This window comes from Motacilla alba, chromosome 6 (assembly GCF_015832195.1).
Source record: "Motacilla alba alba isolate MOTALB_02 chromosome 6, Motacilla_alba_V1.0_pri, whole genome shotgun sequence".
Taxonomy (NCBI): domain Eukaryota; kingdom Metazoa; phylum Chordata; class Aves; order Passeriformes; family Motacillidae; genus Motacilla; species Motacilla alba.
The window spans coordinates 7,763,940-7,787,767 of record NC_052021.1 but is presented as its reverse complement, the minus strand read 5'-3'; the positions used below and the strand labels follow the sequence as shown (position 1 = coordinate 7,787,767).

General features: G+C 39.7%; 1 protein-coding gene across 2 annotated transcripts in view; it reads left to right on the top strand.

Moving 5' to 3' along the window:
* Positions 1–23,828, top strand: part of BICC1 (BicC family RNA binding protein 1) — an 89,700-nt gene that overhangs the window by 32,305 nt on the left and 33,567 nt on the right. For both annotated transcript variants that reach the window (XM_038140274.1, XM_038140275.1), the window contains exons 2-3: positions 1,077–1,123; positions 13,171–13,240. In XM_038140274.1, coding sequence (XP_037996202.1) covers positions 1,077–1,123; positions 13,171–13,240 — 117 coding nt within the window. The remainder of the gene's footprint in view (positions 1–1,076; positions 1,124–13,170; positions 13,241–23,828) is intronic.

Here is a 23,828-nt window from a genome sequence, read left to right as displayed (position 1 = left end):
TTTTCCTCAGACTTGTGGAGCTGGGGAGTCTGGAATTGCTCTGCAGCAAGATGAATGCTTGACAGGCTTCATGTGCTGCCTCTGTTCTGGCTGCCCTGGAGTTGAATAATGAACTTCTGAACTGTATTAGATAAAACTTGCTAGTGAGCTCTTCTCTGTGGTATTTAAGTGGTGTTAGTGAGGTTTTGAGAAGCTTATTTCAAATGTAGTGGCACTTCTTTCTCTGGGGTAGAGAGAAATGCCTCCAGCCTGTACCTGCTCACTTGCGTTTTGCTATCACATTGCATTAGCTGAGCTAATAGTTCCTTAAGAGTTGGGAATTGGTTGTGTAATTGGAGGAGGGGGGCAGAACTAAGTAGTTGAATCATAGCTTTGAAGCCAGGGTGATGGGGTGAGCTCGAGGGGTCTGTTTAGTTCATGAGAAATACAGAGTTGCTTCAGTAATCCTGTACCATTCAGGAAACTTTTTCCACCCTTGGAGTTCTTTTTGAAGGCATCCCTTTCTCCAGGGAAAAGGAAATGATCCTCTTCATCAGTTTGAGGTACTGTGTTTTGAACTGGTTGCTAGTTCAACACAGATCAACTACAGCATAAGTTGTGTGCAAACAGTTATATTATTTTAAGTGTGATAATTTGCATTAACTAAACTTGCAGTTATGGGTTTAAATAGAAGTGGGGGATAATCCAAGTCTTGAGATCACTGAATAATGTGATACTTGATACAGAAAATCTTGTGGTCTCCTGGCTTTCTTTTGATCCTGCTGTTGGTAGAATTGCAGGGCAAAGTATGCCGTGTGACTAAATTGTTACACTTAGACCATGTGTATTTTGTAACTAAAATATCTATCAGTGTGTTAGAGTACCCAAATACGAAGGGCTCAGACTCTGTCCTTGGCAAGTGACTTGCAAAAGGTTAATCTGGGTATTACTCAGCTGTTGACACATGTTTATTGCATGAGAAAAAATACCCAGAGTTGTTATTTTACAGTAGCTTGTGCTCACTGAGAATTTCTATATGTAAGCCTGCAAATTGTCTCCTGTGTGTTTAGTAACCAGATCCCACTTTTGTTTTACAGCTGCTGCAGAGGGCAAAGGGAAAAGTGGGGAAGACTTTTTTCAGAAGGTAAGAAAGATATTTCAATTCTATAACAGCGCCTGACTAGAGGAAAAATAAAGAGATACCAATTATTCATTCATGTGATCAACTAATTAAACTCCATGTGCAGTTTCCACCATATGGATCAAATTTTTAAAAATTTTGTAATTTAAAGAGTCTCCTTGCTACCAGCCGTGCATGGAATGAGATGGGAAACAGGTTCTTTGGTGTATGTTCCTGTCATCCATGCACAAAAACAAATTCACCATTCAATTCTTTAACCGAAAATGTTAAAATATGCATGATGAACATTTGTTATGCTTAACTGTTAACCCAGAAGGTGTTGTGAGGTGATCTTAAGGATATTGTCTGTGGATAAATGCTGCATCCTGTTATTAAAATACTGACTTGCAACTTAGTGTGATATTGTTGAAAGCATAAATATTTGGTTGAGAAATGCAGTGGGCTTTTAAGAAAGAAATGCACAATCCACAAAATGATTCAACAAAGTTTGTGGTTGGACAGGAGGCACGAAGGGACTGGAAAAAGGAGTCCTGCAGCAACTAAACTACAAAGAGAAACATGGTTAAGAGTAATGGCTTGCAAATTATTTTTACAAAGCAGCATGGCGTTTTTTGGTCGTTTTGTTTGGGTTTTTTTTCAAGAATTGTGTGAAGAACATTATTTATTAGTTATTTTAATGAAAATCTGCATGTTGCAGGCTAATAAAAATGATGAGCTGTTTTGTCTTTAATACAGAGAAGACAGTGCAAACTTTGCTGTGTGCTGAAATGCCTTCACACTCCTTGTGCATTGGAGTAATTTGCTGTATTTTGCTATAATTTTAAGTCCATTGAAGTAATTTGCTGCATTTTGTTATAATTTTAAGTGGTTGCTCCAGAAAGGAAGGTGTGAAAGGTTGCTTTACCCTGCACGTGACTGTGGGATGCCTTGATAAAGGCTGGTGAGGAGGAGTATATATGCTGCCAGAATGTTTGGGTTTTCAGATTTGTGTTGCTCTTAACTGACAGTGAGAGTTGTTTTTCCAAATGTGCTGCTTAACTGTCTGATATTAGTGTGCACAGAGGAGAATGTGTCAATAGTGCCTCCTTAGGATTTTATCAAAATAATTTGATATTTTTTACTTGCTGAAACAAAGCTAAGCCATAGTAGCCTATGCTATATTCTACACTTTATTCATTTTGCCACAGTGTTTTCTCTCTCTCAGATAAATCTGCTCGTAATTCTTAAAGGTGTGGATAAAATAGTTCTTCTTTAGTGACTTATATGTATTGGGTACTTGATTATTTCCTGTAGATATGATGTGCCTTACAATTATGTAGTCACCAGTGTAATAGCAGAAAATACTGTGTCGAATCCAATGGGAATGCAAATATGCTAAACTTCAAGTGTGTCAAAGAGTGCACTCTTTACCCACACTGATGATACAGTGGCAATCCTGGCATTTAGATCTTGTCCTATTTGTGCATAATTAATATCAGCACCGCAATGTGGGTCCTGCAATAGCTTAAAGCTGCTTCATTTTAACTGCCGTTCTTCTTAAAATATCAGCAACTCCACAGTGTAGATTTCTGAAGTTTCTGAGCACATACACACAATGCTACAGCTAATAAAACCAGATGGAAACTATCTCCTTTGAGTTCTCTTTTGTTGGAAGAAATCTCTGGACGGTTGCTCATAGCTTACTCACCGTCTCTGTCTGTGCAATTTCCTTTAATCAGAGTGAAGTTTTTCCTCTCTCATGTGAAATGAGTAAGGCAGAGTATGTGGAGGTAAAATGAAGACTCGTTTCACGTGTTTCAGGTTGGTGCAGTGAGGAAGAAAGTGATTTGTGGCATTAGAAACACATTGCAAACTAAGACAGCAGGACCCTTCCAGAAGCTTAGTACGGGCTCAAAGCTGCAGCAAAGACATTTTTCTGAGGCAGTTCAGATAATGAGGCTTCAGGACATTATTGGCAGGATTTTGAGTGGAGCAGGGAGGGAGAAGTGCATCCTTGAAAGGCCACACCTAGAACATGAGGGTGTTATTTGCACAAATAATGTCGTGTTTGATGTGTTCTGATGGGCTGCCCTCAATGTGTTGAGGTTGGCTGTTGGCTGGAAGCAGCATGTGAGGTGGAAGAAGCTTTCCTAGGAATGCTGAAATAGCAAACGACAAGGCAAAAATTCAGGAAGGTGATTCTGTATGTCAAGGCATGCAGACCAAGCGGGAGGAGAGAGGAGGCTGTGCCTGGGGGGGTTGGCAGAGGCTCAGCCTGCATTGTTAAGCTGCAGAAAGGCTTTTAAAGAAAGTTAATACAAGAGTTTGGTGCTAAGCGGTCTTCTGCTGGTCTTCAAACATGTGAGAAAGCAGCATTACTTGGATTTTCATAATCAAGCAGAATCTCAGTGGGTGTGAACTGTTCCCACCAACTTTCAACTTGCAGAGTTTAATAACAATTTAAATGTCAAAATGCATTATTTCACTGTGCATTTTAGCAGAAAAAAGAACATGCAATGCATGCTGTGGAGTTACAGAATGAGCCCCAGCTCTTGGTGAAATTCAGGTGATATTTCTCCCTGCATATTTACGGCAGGGAATATCAGGTGAAGAATATCAGGACCAGACCTTCCTCTGGTCCTGAATTCAAGTGAAAAGTAGATAAATGTCTTTTGGTAGTGTCATTTTTAAGAGTCTGAAGACTTTATCATACTCTCTTCTAATATTTCTAAGTTGTAGTACTGTTTCAGATGAGGGAAAACCTACCATCATCTAATGAGGATTTTTCAAAACCACTGGGAGCTACTAATAATTTAGCAAGAAATAAGTAAATAATGGCATGGTTTTCTCTGTAGAGCTCTCAGATCTGCAGTTCAGTAACAGGTAATCCTAAACAAACATGGATTGCCCTGCTCTTGTGTTACATACTATTTATGTAAAAGATCCATGTGGGCCTTGCTCTCTAAATTGTTTTTCTTATTTATTCTGTGAGGGGAATGCATAATATGAAGTTATTACATGTCCTTGATCCAGAGCCCATTTTCAGTTGATGGTGGATTTTTTCCACCAAGTTCCACAGCATCTGGTTCACCCTCATAGGAAGCAAGGCCCTTTCCCCAGCAAAGCCAGGACCTTGTTCCACGGAACAGATAATTTATGTAGCCCCATAGAGGTGCGTGGCACTCTTTTATAAAATATAAGAAGGTGGTGATTCTCTGTCCTGAAGAGTTCATAATCCAAAACAGGTGAGGGTGGGCCCTGTGGACCAAGAGGAATTTAATGCATCATTTTGGTTTGCTTTTAGCTCTGTCATCATCAAGTTGGTTTCTTTTCTTCTTTTGAAACACTTGGGAATCTTCGTGCTGACGGTAATCTTTCATTCTGAAACTTCTCTGGACAGGAGTGAATTTGTAGCCTTCTCAAGGGCCTGGGAGCAGTAGGGTGGGTGATAGGTGAAGACTCTGGTGTTAGTGGAATTTGGATGGAGTTCTTGGGCTAATGTGGGACTGCACGTGCAGAAGGTAGTGACTGGAAATGACACACAGGTCACATCCACGCTCTTTATTTCAGTATTATTCAGTGTGCATGTGTTGGTGTGGGCTTTGGGAGTGTGCCTGGAGGGGCTCCTCAGCTCTGGCTTTGCTGCCTTTTAGAGTTTGTTTGCAGAGCTGGGTTTTGTGGGCAGCACAAAACACTGCCAGCCAGCTGTAACTTGTGTGTTTTACTGGTCCAGAGTGTTTGGCATTCTGTTATGTTTTGGGTTTCTTCTCTACCTTTTTTAAGCAAACAGGAATGGTGTTTGCATGCATTTGCCCAGTTGCAGATACTTAGGGGTTTGAAGATATCTCTGGATTTAGGCAAAAAGTGTATTTAAATGCTTGTGTTTCTCTCGACCTCAGAGTCTGTTATTCCCTGAGGGAGGCATAAGTGTGCTTGGAGCTGTGAAGTTGCAACTGGGCAAAAGTTTCATGTCTGTACCAAAATCTCTTCTGTTAATTATTAGGAGTTCAAGAGTGTAAAGGAAGACTAGTGGTTTCTTTTCATTTTCCTTCCTGTGCTTACATGGAACATGTTTAAACTGTAGCTTCTAATTTTATTAAATAATTAGCACAGTGGAAGTTACTGAGGCCATTTTGGAAGCATGATGTGGTGAAACCATCCTTTAAAAACAGGTGATCTTTTAGTCCAGATATTTGGAAAGAGTAGTAGCAAGAGACTAAGAAACAAACAAACAAACAAATGCCCAACCAAAGCAAAAAAAAAACCAAAACCCTGTGATTATCTGAAGAGATGAAAAAATAGCTATATCTAACTGCATCTTTAATCAGATTTTTGTTGAAGTCCTCCATGCAGTAGTCAATAATGATTGTGCATTTTTATTTATTTAGGAGGCTCTGGCAGCAAAGGCAGCAAGGAATCTTCCTCAAGCCATGTTTGCTTATCTAAGACAGCAAAAGAGCTTGGCTTGCAACATCCTGTGTTTTCTCTTGTATCTTTGAAAATATCTTTTATGTTGTTCTGGGGCAAACCTTCTAACTGTTGCAATATTCTTACTCATGAATATATTGATATACTGTTGATGTGTGCATTTTGTAAGTATAGGCAGTACATTCTGATGCAAAATCAGTTTCATTTTCCCTTTGCAGTAGGTCAGGCTGGAAGTGGATCAGTCTCACTTTTTAATCTCTGAACATGAAGCATATCTAGAGCTTCAAATGCAAGTGGCTTAGGGCATTTTCAGGCATTAAAAATATTAATCATTGACCTGAGACTAAGATGTCTCAAGCTAATTATTATCCACATTCAGGACTAACTTCTGAGGGGCTTTTATGTGTCTTCAGCCATGACTATTCCCAAGCTGCCTATTTAACTGTAGTTCCCCCGGGGCTGTGTTTCCATTTCTGATGGCAGCCACTCAGCTCTCTGTTTCTTGCAGTGTTATTTATCTGGTGCTGAGACCTCGTGAGCTGGTGGTGACCAGACATGATCATGGCCCTTGTCTCTGTTTCAACCACAGCAGCAGCTTGGAGCTGCAGGAGCTGGTTCCACACGTTCCACTTTTTCTGGGTAGAAATCAGGCTCTGCACTAGCATTAAAATGACCTCTTGATGTAGAGCTTGGCTCATAGCATGTGACAAGGATATATTAAGGCCATACGTTTCCAGAGCTGGATTCAAGTGCCTGGCTGGGATGGGAATGCTGGCATTCAATTTACCCCGAGCTTCCTCTCATTTAGCTTCCTGGGAAGAGGAAGTGACTGCTTGGAGAGGGCAGCATGGATTAGAGGGCTGAAAGAATGTCAGTGCAAGTTAACACTTGCAGGAAATCTTGGGATTGAGACATTTGTCTCCCTTTTGGCAAAACCCCACCCAGTGGACAGGAGACTATTTAGGTTGGATCCGTTTCTCTAAAAAGGTAAATCAAGAATGCTTACTTAACTTTTTGCTCAGTTCAGGCAGAGCTGAGTGGTGGGAAGGCTTCATGTTTGTGGAAAATGGCAAGCATCCCATTTGTAGTATAGTGACCATTCTACTAAGGCAACGGAGTAATTCCAAGGCTTTTTGGTTGTTGTTTTTTTTTTCATTTCATCTCCAGTTTCTCCTGTGTTGCTTCTGATACAATGGGTGCTACCTTGAGATTTTACTTGTAGTATGAAGTCTTGGTTGATAAAGTTCAGCTTTATGTCACTTTATTGCTATACTTTGTGCAAGATCTCTTGCATTGAAAAGCAGTAGAGAAGGAGTGGTTTGTCACCACCATCTCAACTGAGGTGCTCAGTGCTTTTCATTCTGGGAGATAAACCCTCCCTCAGAATAGAGGAGAGATTTCCTTCTCAGAAATGTTTGTACTTTTACCTTGGGGAAAAAAAATAATATTAAGGAGACAATTATGGTAATGATAAAATTCAAGAATATACACTGGGTTTCTGGCTTGTAAGGAGGAGAATTACTGGTTTCAGAGATGAGATTTGGATGCATATTGGTGTTTTGAACAGTGTTCTGTGGGGCTTCATTTTTCAGTGATACTTTTCTTAGGATTTTTTATATTACTTGTGTAATTCATTAATGCTGTAGAGACAGATACTTCTATAGATAAATTTTTTGCATGCTTAAATATTTTTTTCAACTGTGCTTTGTCATGTATTTAAAACAAAAGTGTTACCTGTGATCCTTCACTAATATTTATATTGAGGGTAAAAAAAACATTTAAATTAAGTGAAGGTCTTCAGTGTTTCTCCATAGGTAAGGGCATTTGATTGATTTTTACTCTCAACTTTTTTTTTTTTTTTGCTGTATTTGTAAATTAAGTACAAAGTTCTGTAAACATTTTTGTTGCAGGAGGTTCACTTCATGTAGTTTTTGGATGCAGCAACAATACTGCAATATTTGCTGAAACAAGACCCTTGTTTTAAGAACCATCTTAGTTCTTTTCAGGTGAAGTGAAGGCTAAAAAAGATGCAGTGTGTATGCGTATACATGCATTTGTTCTCATCCTTTCTAGGCTAAAAAACCCTTACTGCAAATGGAAACAATAAAAATTCCAAAGCCATATCCATATAGGCAGCTTTCCCAATTCCATCTTTAGTGATTTAGAGCTTTTACGTAGTCTGAAAGTTTCATTTGTAAAACTGATGTCTTTTACTCTGATGCCTTTATTTCTTTTATACATAGTCTGTTCATGAGTTTTAGTATTTAGTATAAAAGTTTTGATACACATTGATCAAAAGGATGAATATTTTACATTGCCTGTGATGGTAACCTTGACCTCTGATTTTAGCTTCAGGACCTCTTCATCCTGCACATGCTTTCCTTAATTCGTGGTAAGTTCTTCAGGAATAGCTGTGAACACTTTGTGCAGATGGTAAATTTGTTAGAGTCAGTATGGGCTGGGATTAGTCCTTGGCAGCAAGCAGCCTGTGTGCTGCTCTGGGGAAGCCTCAAAGTCTGCACAAAAGTATTGGCCCTCAGAAGTTGTAGGGAGATGTTGCTGGTGTTCTGCTTAGCTTGACATGACACTGTGTAGCAGTATGCAGGTGGGAAGCAGGCAAGATTTCCTTCTGTTCCCTTTTTATGCCAATCAGAAATACATCAATTTTTTTATAGTTATTTTAACGTTTAATAAAAACTTGAAATAAAAATCAGTTTAACAGAGATGGACAAGTGAGTAGGTGAAGATCGATTTCCTGCAGTATTGAAGCAAATGACTTGCAGTGGAAGCATGAACAAAAACATATGGGAGTCCTGATCCTTATCCATGCTGCTTATTCCAGACAGTAATGTCTAAAATAATTTACATATTACCTTTTTCCAATACAAGTAAAACTAGGGAAGAAGGACTAGCGAAGCAGTCACCTTTTTCTGAAAATGTGTCTGGGTTTCTGACAGTAGGACTATAAAATGGTAAAATGAGGAGCCCTGCCCTTGAAGACACACAGGCATTCATGTCCTCGTGTGTGGGAAGGCTCTGTTGTCCCACTGCTCCTTTCTGTACAGACGCACAAGTGGAGCTTGATCCTTGTCCTCCCTGGGCATCCTTTGGTTGTGTATTTTAAACAGACTGCCCTTACCATGTGTGCTGTCAGTACTGGCAGACTGCAGTCACAGCAAACTTACTAAAGCATTTTCTGTATTTTATGGTTTTAATTCTGGTTCTCTGCATAGGAGATGGGGGTTTTTTGCCACAGGAGCACAAACTGGAAGCTCTGGACAGTGTAGTCGGGAATGTGGAGTGCCTGGAGCCATGTGCCATTGCTGCTTCTCAGGAACAGCCCCTTGTCCTTACCTGCAGAATTAGTGCTTACGCAGAGGGGTCAGGCTGTACTGTCCAACTTTGAGTAGTGCATATGACAAACTGTGAATTCTTGACTGGATAGCTTATGTAGATCACCTCAGGGGGAAAGAAACCACAAGAGGGCTTGCCATGCAAGTCCATTGCTGTACCCAAAATGTTGGCCAGACTTCCACAAGAGCTGCGTACTTGCTCCAGTCTTTGGTCTAAGTTTTGTAATCTCTTCTTTAAGTCTTATATTCCTCAAATTTCCTCACCAAACCAGTAGTCCTTGATGCTGCCCTGCTGATGTGCTCTGGCAATGCAAGTGCTTTCGCTGGCCTCACCAGTTTTGGGGTTTGAATTCCCAATGGGTAACTTCACACAAACCTCTTTTGAGTCTCATTCTTCCTTCCCATCCTTGTTCTTGCCTTGCTTTCTCCTCCCCCTCAAACCGAAAAAACAACAAACCATTAAATATAATAATTCTGGTTCCAGCTACACCCATTTCTGTGTTCTTGCTGCCAAAAGTGATGTTCAGGGGTTAGTTATCCTCTCAGATTGTGCTGCATCACCTCTTACGCACTGCAAGAGGAAGAACTAAGGATCACCCCATGCAGAATTTCACACGTCTGCTGTGACTTCAGGTCTTGTCCTATGGAAATATATTTTCCTTTAATTTTCATCTGAGTTACATTCTACGGTTCAAATAAACCATAAGAATAAATTTGTTTATACAGCTGTAAACGCATACAAACTGAGGGGACTCACAGCTTTTTTGGTAGATGAAGATGCAAGATGAAAATTTAAAGTCTGTGAAACCAAGTATTCCAAGACTAGGCATAACATCTTCATGGTGGAAAGTGAGATTGTCTCTGAGTTGCTTTCCCACATGGTATTGAAGTCCAAACTGATTGAATTTTGTTCTTTTCCTCACTTATGTGGAAAAAGAATCTCATTTAAGGGGAAAAGTGGGGAAGGAATTCAGACTGGGAAACTACAGAGACCCACTAGTAGATGCAGATTCCTGTCTGACCCATTTTTCCTTTCACTGTGATTAATACCTGAGGCAGAAAAGGCCAAGATGCCCAGATCCCAAAGGTGGGAAGGTCAGAAATAGGTATCTTACCAACACTAACTATAAAGAATAATACTTCAATTTAATGTGTCTGTTTTAAGTGAAGAAAGTCTGTTATATATGTTGTTCTTGTTCATCCACTGTGTGTAAAATACTTCCTTTGAATTCTGAAATACTTGTGGGCTTTGGGGGAGTTTTGGTTGGTTGGTTTTGTTGCATTCGGGACATTCCAGTTTCCATCCAAAATCAGCTAAACAAAAAATACAGCATAAGAAAAAATAAGTTTTTACTGTCTTAATGTAAAAACTCCCCAAAGTGCTTAAACTATAAACTTTTCAAGCTGGAATACAAGGAAGCCAAAAGCTTGTCTTCCAACTGCCTTACAGTTAGACTTATTTTTCTTGAAGGCCCAATGATTTGCAACTGGAGCCAATTTTTTCAGGGTCAGAGTACAGTCTGATTTGTTTTGCTGGTGTCTTCCAGTGTCTTTTCCTCTTCTGTTTTTTCTCCACTGAGAATAGCTTGCATATTTTGGCTTGTACACACTACAATTACACTTGGGGAAAGGGTAGGAAGGGAAGTTGTAGAAAGACAATTTCTTAGGTTTTCCTTCATTTTGAGGAGAAGCATGAGGGGAATAAACCTTACTGACAGATATGCCTGATCCCTTTGGTCAGTTGATCCCTCAAGGCGAGGAGAGCACTGATTAGTACTCACTCAGTCTCTTATTTTGTGTGGACATAAGGGAAGCTATGCAGAGGTGCTGTTCTGCAGAGATCATGAACTCTGAGTCATCCCTAGGCTGAATTTCCTCTGAATGTTATGTAACTCAAGTATTTATACAATTGGAATGCATGTATTATAGCTGGAGCACTTGTGAGTTCTCTTTCATTTGAGAGCAGAACCCCTGTTCTCAGGGTATGTGGCACAATGCTGTTTTCACAAATGAAGCAGTTCTATTGCAACATGCACTTGAGGTTGTCATGGAATCATTCCAGATTTTTCAGGGAAAAAAAAAATCTGGGCGCTTAAAATTGCCGGAGTTTGAATGGTAAGGCTGAAACAAAAAGTTGATGCAACAGTGATCTGTGCAGTCTTCAATATCATCTTTACTTTCAAGTTTAACTGCTCTCATAAAAACTCAGTTCCAAGTTTTCCAGAGCTTTGTGGCACTCTGCTGCTATAACAAACACAATACATAAGTAGTAACTTAAATACAATGATAGCTGAAGAGGTAAGTGGTGTAGTTTAATTTTTTTTAAGTGTTCTTAGGAAAGTCCTGATTTATTGTAACATTACAGCCTGGAGTCGAAAGCCAGCACGGACTGAGCATTTTGATATTTCAGTAAATATAATTCATTTAAATGCATCCTGACTACTTTTTTTGCCTGTCTAGGGTAGGAGATAAACTTATCTTTGTAGGGACCAAACTGGGTTGTCTTTTTTGGTCTAATGTGGCAATTGTTAACATTACAAAGAGCTTAAGGATAGTAGATGGCCAAATCTCAGTGGCTGGCAGTCAGACTGCTTTTCCTTTGAAGATCTTATATGCATCTTTCTCATATGTCCCCAGAATGTGCAGCTGTGAAGTTGTGGGCTTTCCTTTTATTTTAGTTTAGCATAAGAAACGGGGAGGATTTAATTTATTCAAGACAGAAGCCTCCAACCTTTATTGAGAGGGTAAAGAACTGATGGGATGTAACACTTGCCTTGAATGACATGCATTCTTCTTCTGTCTCCTCTCTTGTGGTTCCTTTCATGTTGGATCTTCTATAACTCAGTCCTGCACCGTTCTTTGTTTTAGCATCTCCCTTTTCCTTTTAGCTAGTGCCTTCCAATTTTCTGTGTATTTCACTGCCTGTTGCACAATTAAAAAAAAATCCTCGCCCAAAGCCTTTTATCAGAGACAAGTGAATTCTTTGAAACAGCTTTTCTCACATCTGGATTGAAAAAGAGTGAAAAGTATATGTATGTTGCTGGTAGAATTTCACCCTCCTGGAAATGTTTTATTTCAGCTGTAACTTATTATCCAATAGTGCTGAAACCAAAAATATAGTGTAATGAAGTCTGGCTGACGCTTTCAGTTTTTCCACATGGCATGCTAATCTGGAAGTTGTTGTGGTGTCCTTGGGATTTGGATGTAGAAGATAAGAATTAGGAACTTTTAGAGAAATCTGCCTTAATTCTGAATTATACTGTTATGGAAAACATACTGGTATTGTAGCTGTTTTCTTAATGCATTACTTTTCTTTTTGGAAGTGGCTTTCCTAATTATTTTGACGTTTTATTTGTTTTCATTCCATCTTAAGTATTATGAGAGCCATGAGCTCACCTTGCTTGTTGATGAGATCTTGGTATAAAAGAGGAGTCCTTTAGTCTCAGTAGACATGCCCAGCATTTCTAGGAGCTGCATTTCCATTCATCTGTCTGAAGCCTTTGGTGTCAGGCAGCTCCTTCTCCTGTGTTACAACTAAATGGGTTGGTGGAGCTCTGCAGCTCTGTGCCAGGATGAAATTTCAGTATAATCTGCCTGTAATAGGGCTGATGGAATTTTCACTCAGCCCAGGGCAGCAGCAGAATGAGAGCTGACACTGAGCTAAATGACTGCATGGTTTTCACAGTGTAGGAGTGTGTGCGTAGTTTTTCACTGTTGGCTGGTTGGAGATGTACAGACAGGTTACACACTGTGTCGTAACAAATAAATGCTGTCAAACGTCTGCTCTGACCTGCTAAACTGGAAAGTAAAAATTCTGGAGTCTGGATGAGTTTATAATGAAAAGCTGCTTTTGGGTAAAGATGAAGCAAACCAATATATTTTGACTTATGAAGACTCAAAAAGACTCAATTTAAATTTGATAGGCTTTACTTAAAAACCATTTTAAGGTTACTGAAAAAATATTGGTGTTGAATTGTAAAGGTTTGAAACTCCCACTGAGATGGATGTGGAGTCTGCTGTAGCTATTAGTGGTCATTTGAACTTCATGGAAGCTGTTGAGCATCTTGGGTTTGCTCTGTGGAATTCTTTTGAATGGTCAGAAGTCAGCCATGCTTATTAACAGACAAAAGTTCTCAAGAAAACCAGAGAAGCAGTTAACGGCTTATGCTATTTAAAAGTAATAATATTTAACAGTTTTTAAAATGGTAAACATATTTTCAGAAAATGAATGTAGGCTTTTGCAGGAGAAAAATGAAACTCAATTTTTGAAAATGCTTTTTTTTTTAATAGATTATGGAAGAAACAAATACACAGATTGCTTGGCCATCAAAGTTGAAGATTGGAGCAAAATCGAAAAAAGGTATTTTATTTTGTTCTTATTATGGGGTGGGATTGGTTGTTAGCATAGTAAAAACCACAGAATAAAGAATTGGATTTTTAGAGTCGCGCATCAATACTGGTCACCTGAAATATTTCCATTTCAGCATGCTGTTTCTTATAGAAATTTCTTGTTGAAGTTATCTTGGCTTTATGTAGGTATTTGATACACCAACCCATTTTAAGGAGCTTGCAATTCTGTGAGTATTTATTTAATCAAAACTGTTGTATTTAGCATGTGTGCCTTCTGCTGTATGGTTCTGTATCTAATCAGAACAGTTTCTTTATTTTACAGCAGCCAAAGCCAGTGTTTCTAGTAACATTTTAGACGAGTGGGTGTTTTGTGGGGTTTTGTGTTTGTTTCTGTAGAGTACAAAGATGAGTTGGCCAAGCCCAGCAGAACAGTAAATACTCATTGTGTCCCTGACAGGGGCAGCCTGCACACTTTTTTGGGCTCTCTGGGAAACCTAAGTGGAGCTGTTTCTTAGGAATGACCAGTGCTATGTTTTAAATTATGTTGCTTCTGAAAGTCCAGCCTATTAGTGTGAACCAAGTACAGAGTCTGGACATCTCTCTTTGAAATAAACCTTCTTGTCCTGTTCTTAAGGAGTCATAGCTGTGAGTAGATAGAAAGCAACACTTAATTTCTCTTCTGCATAAAAAATGCAATTGGGAACACTGCATGCATTTCTGTCAGGCTGATACATATTTAAAAACCAAGAAAATGAACTTCAGGTAATTTCTCTCTATGTTTTATGTAGAGTGTGTAGGTCGAGGTGTAAACTAACCTTAGTAAATGAATAACATCTCTTGGGGAGAAAAATGATCTTTTTAGAAAGGTGCAGGATTAAGAAAATTTTTATGGTGTAAAGTGAGATTGTTTCTGAGGTACTTTCCCACATGGTGTTAAAGTCCAAACTGATTTCATTTTTTCTTTTCCCCACTTTCATGGAAAAAGAATCTTGCTTAAATGGGGAAGGAATTAAGACTGGGGAAAATGCAGGTGTTCTGTATGTAGGCATTAGTATGTGGAACTAACATTTATAGTAATGCAGGAGTGACAAGGTCTCTGTGCAAACCTGGGGAGTTCTGTGTACCCTTTCCTTGGCGTGCTGTGAATTGATGCACACCTAGTGCTCCTCGGCAAGCTGAGGCACAAGAGTTTGTTTTTCTTCTGAGGGCGGAAAAGAAGAAATAAACTGGTGTGCCTGTAACTTTTCCCCCCTAATTTAAGTGGGCTTAGTTCTGAAGAAGAAAAGCATGAATGAAAGGCCAAGAAAAGAGGGGTAAAAGGTGTGTGGTTGGCTTTCTGCATTGATGCTTGGAGATGCAGCTTTAAATTAAATTAATTTAACCTCTTTATTAGTGACCTCAAGTAGAAGATAAGGTGGTGAAGCTCTATCAGTACATGGAATGAATTTGAGTACCACAGGAAATAAAACAGCTGAGAGTTATGAGCTGATAAAAGTAAAAGTTGAGGAAAGGGAGCACATATTCCAGCTGGGCATACTGAGTCTATCTGCAGTGGGAATGATTATCCTGGAAAGTCTTTGTGCCAAAAGAAACTTTAGATAGCGAGATAGTGATGGGCTGTAAACAAGACATTATAGCAATATGCTAAACTATTAAAAAAAAAGTGTTTCAAATGCCTGTGGATTTCAGGGTGGCTCTAGAGTTAAGACTTGCACTCTCTGGCCAGCTCTGCTGTGCTGGGTTGTGTATATACACACCTAAGATATTAAATCACAGCATGTGTACAAAGAACCCCTTAACTCTGAGGTTCCTATTTCTTGTGAAATAAGGTGTAGTTTATACGAGCTGTTTACACTTAATACCAATTGTTTGCAATTCTGTAACTTTCCGTTTGCAGCTACAGCAGCTGTTTATAGAGGGGTAAATATTCCAAGTGGTTAACATACTCTTAGCTTCACTTAATGACATTTTGGGATTGAGAGGAGAGCCTGCAACAAATAACTGGCTGGCTCTCAGGGGACTTGAGCTCAGAACATGCTCTCTCTGCCTGCCTCCTTGGCTGGAGCTGGGTGCCTGAGTCATTCTTGAGGGAGCAGCAGCCAGGGATGGACAGTGCTTTACCCCAGCCCTACGCTGGACCAGTCATCACCAAGACATCCCGGATTTTTTGATAGTTTTGCAATATAATCTGCCTGTGGCTTCAGCAGCTTCACATGCTGTGTGTTGTGGCCTTAGGTCACTCACGGCTTTCCTCCCAATATAGGGGGAAAACAGTCATTAGGGGAGAGCAGTGCTTTTCTTACTGTGATATTGGTCAGTCTGTCATGAAGCACTCAGGGCTCAGTGGTATCTTTCTTCTCACTGCTGGTGACAGTTTTAATTAGACACTACTGGTACTAAATCAAGAAGGGCAGAGCATGTTTTGTTTTGAATTGAAACACAAAGGTACTGAAATTTACAGATGAGGTGTGCATGGTAAGATTCAGCAAGGATATGAAGAATAAGTTCTGTACAAGATCCAGATTCTTTTCTTCATCTTTTAGAAAAAAATGTGCTGTAGTGAAGCTGAAGCACCAGGAGTAGATGACTTGTGAACCTATGTATAATTTATTTTCTGTTATATGGATTAGAACTTTTAAATTGATGAGTCCAAATTCTATATTTTAAGTATATCATAATAGTAATTCATTAACTTACACTTGATAAATATTTTCTGATGGGTTTTTTGAATTGCAAAAGACTAGTGTCTGAATTTAGCATAAGCAGATTTAAAAAATTTGCTAATTCAAATTCATTATTTAATGTGTTTTCTAAAACACCTCATCACAAAGCTAAATTAAAAAAAAACTATTATCAACTCTCAACAGTTTCATAAGGGCAAAACAGGAATTTCCTGGTTTTAATGAACACCAGATGCTGTAGCCTTACTCTAGTGATGAGGAGGGTTAAAGCATTTTGGAATAAATGTTTAGAAAATACACAAACATATAAATCTTCCACAGTGTCTTAAAGCAAGCCATTTGTTCAGGTTGCCAAAGAGATCCCATAACATTAAGGATTTAGGGAGGGAAGTGAACAATTTAAAGCTCTTCACGACTGATTCCATCAGTAATGAAAGAATTGGCACTGGCACGGTTTGCTCTGCTTTGCACTGGTGCTGTAGAGCTCAGGGTCTGTCAAAGCCTCATGTTCTGGAGGTCTGGGATCTTCTCTGGTCTGGTGAGTTAAAGACCAAATTGAGAGACATAACTTTGGCTCTCAACATGCTGTTTCACTCTGTTGTGGTTACTGTTCCTTCGGAATGCTGTTAATTGTCTTTTAAAGATTATTCAGTGGTATGAAAGCATGAGTAGATTGCCAAATCCTAAATGGTCAGATGCTGTAGTTCCACAAACATTTTCCAAGCAGGCATAAGATAATGGGATTTTCCCTCTCCCTTTCTGAAATACTGACCTGTCTTGTTCTTGTTGTCCAGCCCTTTCTGCTGTGCTGTCATTGGGGCTCACATGGGGGACTAGGGCGCCTGGCCCTGAAATCTAGCCATGGTGAGGGGGAGTTCTTGTTCATTTGCTAGGTGTCTGAACCCTAACTATACATGGCCATATGTTTCCCCATGTGTTTGTATGGATCTGGATTGCTTAATGCCTTGGAAGCAGGTCAATGTCATGTTAACCAGCAGCAGTGCTTGTGGATGGGAATTGAAGCTGTTCTTTAGGAAATGGATACATGGGAGTTCATCTATATTCCTTACTCATTTTTTTTCTAAATTCTCCCTCCCCCATACCCCTGCGTCCCGTTGCATTCCAACAGCCATAAGGAGGCTGTGGGATGTGCATGCTCAGAATGCAGCTTGGAATAGCTTTTGAGGAACAGCCACCATAAGAATCCCTTCAGCTCTTGAAAACATAGTGGCTCTAAGCAGAAGGATGATCAGAGAGTTGGAGCAGGGAATATTTTAGGATGTTAAAAAAGATGCTAAGGGGAAATGCAAGATAAATTGAACTTGCAAAGCAGGTAGAACTCTGGGGTCTCTCCCACCATTCACTTTTAAAAAGGACTTCTCTTGCTCTTTTTTCATCCTCTTACTCCCCTATTTTCATTCCTCTTGTATTTTCTGTAGTCTCCAGCTCTTTTTTATCTGTGTCATATCTTGAAATAACCAATTTCTTTTCTTTCTCTCTTGAGCTGCTGTTACTTTATTTTACCTCTTCTCTTATTTGCTGTTCCTGGCATTGTGACTTTTTGTTTTGCTTTTTTTCTGTTTTTCCTGTCTTATCACTGATGCATTTTAAGTTGGTCAATAAAAATCTATTCATACTTTTTTCCAATAGATTTTACTTTTTAAGAATTCTTTCACCCTTTTTAATAGCTTCAAAAAATTTAAATTGGTTTCTGTTATGAAAGCATTTCCTACATGCTGGTTTTCATCAGCTTACATCCAGCACAAGTACAGAGCATGTTAAATTCATATCCAAGGAGACTAGCAAGAAACATAGTGGTACTGAAGGCACTGGAAGGAAGGCAGCAATAACTGGCATTGGGCACTGCTGGCATTCCCTGCCTGGCAATTTGGTTTCATTATTTTTCATTAAACTTTGCCTTTTGCAAATTATCTTGCAAGCCAAGTGTGATTGTTTTGCTCTTTGCATCCTGAGCTGTGAAGGTAACATGCACAGTGAAGTTAATATCTGTAATACCATGCTTGAGGCAAATAACCAGAGAGACTTCAGCCAAATCAGTAAAACCTCACTCTGGTTTATTGGAATGTTGTTTAGGTGCAAGGGAAGCATTCTGCCTGTTCAGGAGGCATTGTGATAAAAGGTAAAGCCTCCTCTTTTGTTAAAACAAATGCCACTGCCTAGTGAGCTCAAGGCCGAACTTGTGAGTTACTGCCTTAGATATCTAGAGTGAGCTAAAATGTTTGTCGTTTCAGACCTTTAAATCAACTTTCAGTTGTTTGCCAATACTGTGATAGAAGCTGAAGTAGTTTATTTTCAGGCAAAACAGGGAGGGAAAGAACAAAGAACTGTGGTGTCAGGCTGTGCAGCCTTAGGAAAGCGTGCAGATAAAATGCCAGGTTATTTCTTTTTTGCCATAGGCTTTCTGAGAAATCTGATTTTAGGCTTTTTAGATAATTTGTTTCTCTTTTCAAAAATACCTAATTTTCTCAATTCAGTTTGTCAATACAATCTTTTTTGAAAGGAGTGTGAACTGCTTTTAAAGCTAAACCTCTAGCAGTAAAATATCCCAGGAGTGGTTAATCTGTGAGTAGTTCAGAGTTGTGCCTGCTGGTTCAGCATCCCATAGCAAGCACTTCATCATTTACACACGTGTTCCATGGAGGGATTACATCACTGCTTAAAACACAAGTGCAGCATAAGTTATGCAGTATTGCTCTTTGTGCTGCAGCTGAGCTGAATCCTGCATTTGTACAAAGGAGGGACTGCCATGTAGGAATTCCACACTGCAAAAAAACTCACCTCAGATTAATGGATGTGAGTAGGACGTGGTCTATGCTTGTGTCCAAACCCAGTATTTTATTATTAAATATCTGTGGTAATGGAAGAGTCAGTAACCCTCCACAGCATGGTTATCTTGTGAACTTTAGACATCACTGTAACCTCTTGTAGCGTGTCTGGAAGTCTCCAGAGTTTGCCTCCCCCCCAGGAAATACCCAGCCAACCAGAAACCACAACCCCAAAACCTCCACCAAACCAAAACACCCCAAAGCAAAGCAAAGGGCTCAATGAGGCTGATGTTGAGAAACTTGGAGTAGAAGGAAAAGTACTTGTGTGGTATCAGTGGGTTTTGGACCCTTGCTTCAGGACATTCTCATGGCATTGATGGTATTTTGTAGTAAATGCAAAGTTTGGTGGAATTAACAGATTTCTCTGCTTTCAGTTGTTGCTGGGATTGCTGAAACACTGACAGGATTTTGATCTAGGCCACTAGATTTACATTACATCTTTTTCTAAATACCAGGTGTCTTGGTGTTCTTCAGATGCTGGCATGTCTGCAAAGTTCAGTTATATAACCTGAAATTTCCCCAAGACATTAGCCAAGTCCTAGTTCAGTCAAATAAACATAAAACCAACTAGAAAATGCCTAACACTTTAGGCTATTTGCTTCTTTGTCTTGCATGACTCCTAAGCAGATAGTGCTGTGCTCTGTGTGGTTGTGTGCATATCTTCACTGAAGGAGGGGTGAAGAATTGGAAAATTGGAACAGGGAAGTGGTGGAATTGCCATCTTGGAAGTGTGCAAGAACAAAAACCCAAGCAGTCAGTGCACTCACTGCCATGGCTTAATTGACAAGGTGGTGTTCAATCAAAGGTTGGACTTCATGATCTTGGAGGTCTTTTCCAACCTTAAAAAAATCATGTGATTCCATGTAAGATAATGATTGTTAGGATCACCTTATTTTTTAGGTCTTTGGTGGGTTCCTTTTCTTTAAGGCTTTACATACATGCTATTCCTGAATATAGTTGCAGCCATAACAGAGGGTTTTAGCAGTTTCCTTAAATGACTTCCTTCTTCTGGGCCAAAGAGGCATTAGTTATTTTTTTTTTCCTTTTTCACATTGTATATATATTATACCTGATTTTAGTTTTGTTTAAAAGTGATTTGGAACTAGCTCTATTGTGGAAAAACCACAGAAATTAAAGATGGTGGATTTCAGAGTTGGTTTAAGTTGCATGAAAACATTTTCTCAGTTACAGTTGATTTGTTCTTAATTCTTTCAATATAGAAGTGAATCCTGCTACTTTTTTTAATACTATACCCAAGTAAAATGTGAGGTAAAAATATTAATGTTAATAGGATTAAAAGTCCTCCTATAATTTCATTCACTTCTAAAATTGCAATCTTTTGATTTTTAGCCATATATAACCTCTAAAAGTGCATTAAAATGTTGTGAATAATAGGAAATAGAACTTCATGTGCTGGAATTGCTCGTGTGCCTGCCACTACTTACCTGTGTTGCTGATTTATCAATCCTAAAGGAAAACACTCTTTAACTTTTTAATTTTATTTTTTTTTAACACTCTTTAAATTACTGTAGAAGAAATTGATGTTTTGTGTTTCTTTAAATGCAACAAAGCACTGAGTTTTTCTTTGCACCTAATGTCTTAAATGCTGAATCAGCCCTACCTGGGAAGGTCCCACAGCATCCCAGGATTACCAAGTGCTTCAGCCCTTTTAATGATCCAAGGACTCCAACACTGGTTTTTCATTGGTTGGGTCAACTCCTGCTCTTGACCTACTTTAATTTCTTTGTGTGCTGTTTCTAGTTACAATAAAACCTCAAAACCAAACCTGATCAAGTGAATGTGGGATATAATCAACTAATTTTCCTACCTTAAATTGTGTGCTATGAATAGCCACTTAATTGGTTTAGAGCCTTAAGCTCCAATTAAAAAAAAGAAAAAAGGGGGGGGGGGGGGGGTAGGGGAATTAATCAGGTCCCTGGAGACCTGCAGTGATATGTGGAGTTTTTCTGACAAATTTGAGCTTCTCACCCACTTTTGAAAATTGTGCCAACTGAAAGGCTGTAATCCTAACTTTTGCTAGGAACCAAGCAAATACGGAGTGATGACTCTTCCTGTTCCTAGTCTTTTAGCTAGGGGTGAAGGGATGTGGAGTGATGGAGAGAAGAGAGCATCTAAACCTCTGAAGTGCCTGGGTGCTTAAGCAAACAGAGGTAACTTTTGTATTGGTGTATAATTGAGGTTTAATTTGTTCAGTCTCAGCACTGATTTCAGTGTGCACATCAATAGAAGTGTTGGCTCGACTTGCCCCAAGTCATCCTACAGCTGACAATGTACTTGCTTTATCCCAGCTGGAGCTCTGCCAGCCCCTTAAACCGGCTGCTGCTCTGGTGCCTTCCCTTGCCCATGTGGCTCCCCACCCTCCAAGTCAAGGAAATAGTCTCCTGTCCCTACCAGATGGAGGGAGGTGGTGGTTTGATGGCTGCTGTGGGCCCCTGTTCCCTCAGGAGAGGAGCTTTTTACCTGGTTACACAGCAGGCAACAGAAAGGTGCTGCAGGATGGGCTTTGGAGTTCACTTCATGAGTCTTTCCCAGCTGCAGATGGAAAGGGGCTCCCAGTGCACCAGTTTGAGACGCCTTCATGTAATAGCAGAAGGCACAATGAGTTTTGATCACCAGACCCCAGGACAGCCTTATTCCACGTGTGAATCAATGATAAAGGTGCACTCACTTGTGCCTTTTCCGAGCACTTGCAAAGGCAAGACTGGTAACTACTTCTGCTAGAAAGAAAATTAGAGGAGACATTGTTTTCACAGCTGTCAAACACCACAGTTGTGGTCTTCCCTCTCTCTCCTGCCTTGCTGCATGCTTCCAGCCTGTCCCCTGCCTCCATAGCTCCCTGCTAGGCAGCTCAGCCCTGCAGCCTGGCATGCCCTGGTGCCAGTCCCACTGACGCAGGGGGCATTCAGGGCCGCTGGGTAATGGGGGCCAGTGCTCTTTTGTCAGCAGAATTTTTCTTAAAGGTGCTTAGATTTGGTTCCCGAGGTGCGAAGTTGTGGGTCTGACTTTATACCAGTTCGGTAAAGGCTTTCTCAAAAATCTTGGCATTTAAATGCTTTTCCTTGTTGGTGCCCATGACAACAGAACCATTGGTTTGGGTATTCTGTGTCAGCTCTCTCTGTGTGCAGCAAAATTCCTTTGCAGCTCTTATTTGACCTCACTAAAAACAGGAAAAAAGATTCACCCTGTTATGCAATTGGCCAGCCTAAGGACTGTGTGTATAAGTAGATTTCTTTTTAAAAAAATCTGCTCGTATCTTCAAAGTAGATGAATTGCACATATGATTCTGCAATGGAATTGAAAGTTGCTCGTGCCAGGAGATAAAGGGTTCTCTGCAATGTTTCTTGAGAATCCAGGCAGTGTTTGGGGAGGGGGGAGTAACACGGTTTCTATCTATGCAGTTGCTTCATAAAACAAAATTTCAGTCAGATCTGGTCAAAGGTCTGGGAAATTGCAAGCTTTTTCTGTTCCTTAGAGTGGCATTAAACTTATTTTTGTTTGACCTTGTTGCAGCAAAACGAATGGTCTTTGTATTACTCTAGTACCTCTTCCTTTAGAGGAGAGATTATTCATTGTCTTGAGTATTTTTCATGAGAGAAGATGAACTCTTGGTGTTAAGTGTCCATAGTACATTTTTGTTTTTTTGTCGCCATGTACTTTTTCTTGGGTTTGGTTGTAGAAGTGTTAAAAAAAGGCAAGTGTCATGTTCATTTTTTTAAAGTACGACATACTCCTGCTACCATGTGACTTAATCCTACTGATTGAGAAGGCATAAAGGGATGCTGAAAAGTTCTTGCTACCAAAATAATGCATTACTGAGTGAAAATATCTGACACTAATATGAGAAACTGAGGGTGCTAATTTCAATACGCCAATTATTCATTAAGCACAATTAAGCATTGTTCAGTAAGTGGCAATGATATGTCAGGTTAGTAAACAGAATTTGAATTCTTATTTTGATTTGGAACAAAAAAAATGCTTTGAGTGGAGGAGGCCAGAACCCTCTAGCTCTCAAAAGCCTTGAGAAACAAAGATGCGTGACAGAAATCTACTTAAGAGTCTTGTCACAGTTTGAAGGAAAAAAGATCATATGCCCTTGAATATTACTGGTGAGAGCATTTTAATACTTTGAAGCAATTATACCTAATGTGTGATATTCTGTAGCTGACCAAAGAAATGGTAGTCTTTCCAGGCTTTGACACAGTGTTTCTGTAACTGCCCCAAAGAGGCTTTCCTGGGGACAGGAGCACTTGCAGGCAGAGCTGGCTGCTGCACTCCCTGCTCCAACCCTGATCAAGTCCTACAAACCTTCTGAAATTACAGTGCACATGGGTATCATCCTCTCCCTGCAAATTTGATGTATTACTAGTAAAATTTGGATATTTTTGTGTGCTTTGATTTCAAGCAGTTTTTATACTGTGCGTTCTAAATATAGACAGAGTCTGTGCCAAAGGCAGAGTGCAAACTCACAAAACCTTCATTGATAGAAATTCTAGTCTCTTTAATGACTTCCTCTGGAAACTGTAATTTGAATAGTACAATTTTTCTGAGGTAGCAATAGGAGGGCATATCTGAAAAATAGTTGTAATACAGTTTTCAGAATTTTAGGCTTTTCATCTGTACAAACTTAACCTTGCATAAAACTGTGCTGGTCATTTCATTCTGTGATTGCTTGGCAAGTTTATTTTGTCTGCAAAGGAAATCAAATCTGAAAAGAACAAAATCGCAGGCACAGCTAGTGTTCTGGTGAGTTTTTGGCCTAGATTTTTAATGTTTAAAAAAAAAAATTGTGGTTTTATGGTAAATGCTTGTTAAGCACCCTGGTAGTCTTGGCTTTGGAATTGGGTTGGTTTAGCTGGGAGACCAAAACCACCTGGCAATGCTCACCGGCCACGGCCAGTCTCAGAGGGCTGTTGGCAACATCTTCTCCCTGCATTAACTCCTGTGAAAGGAAAAGGCAAATGAGCTCTTGTGAATGGTAACAAAGCTGTGGGAAAGGACAAAGTTGGGAATGAAGTGGAATGGAGAGAGACACGGAGAGGAAACGAGAGGC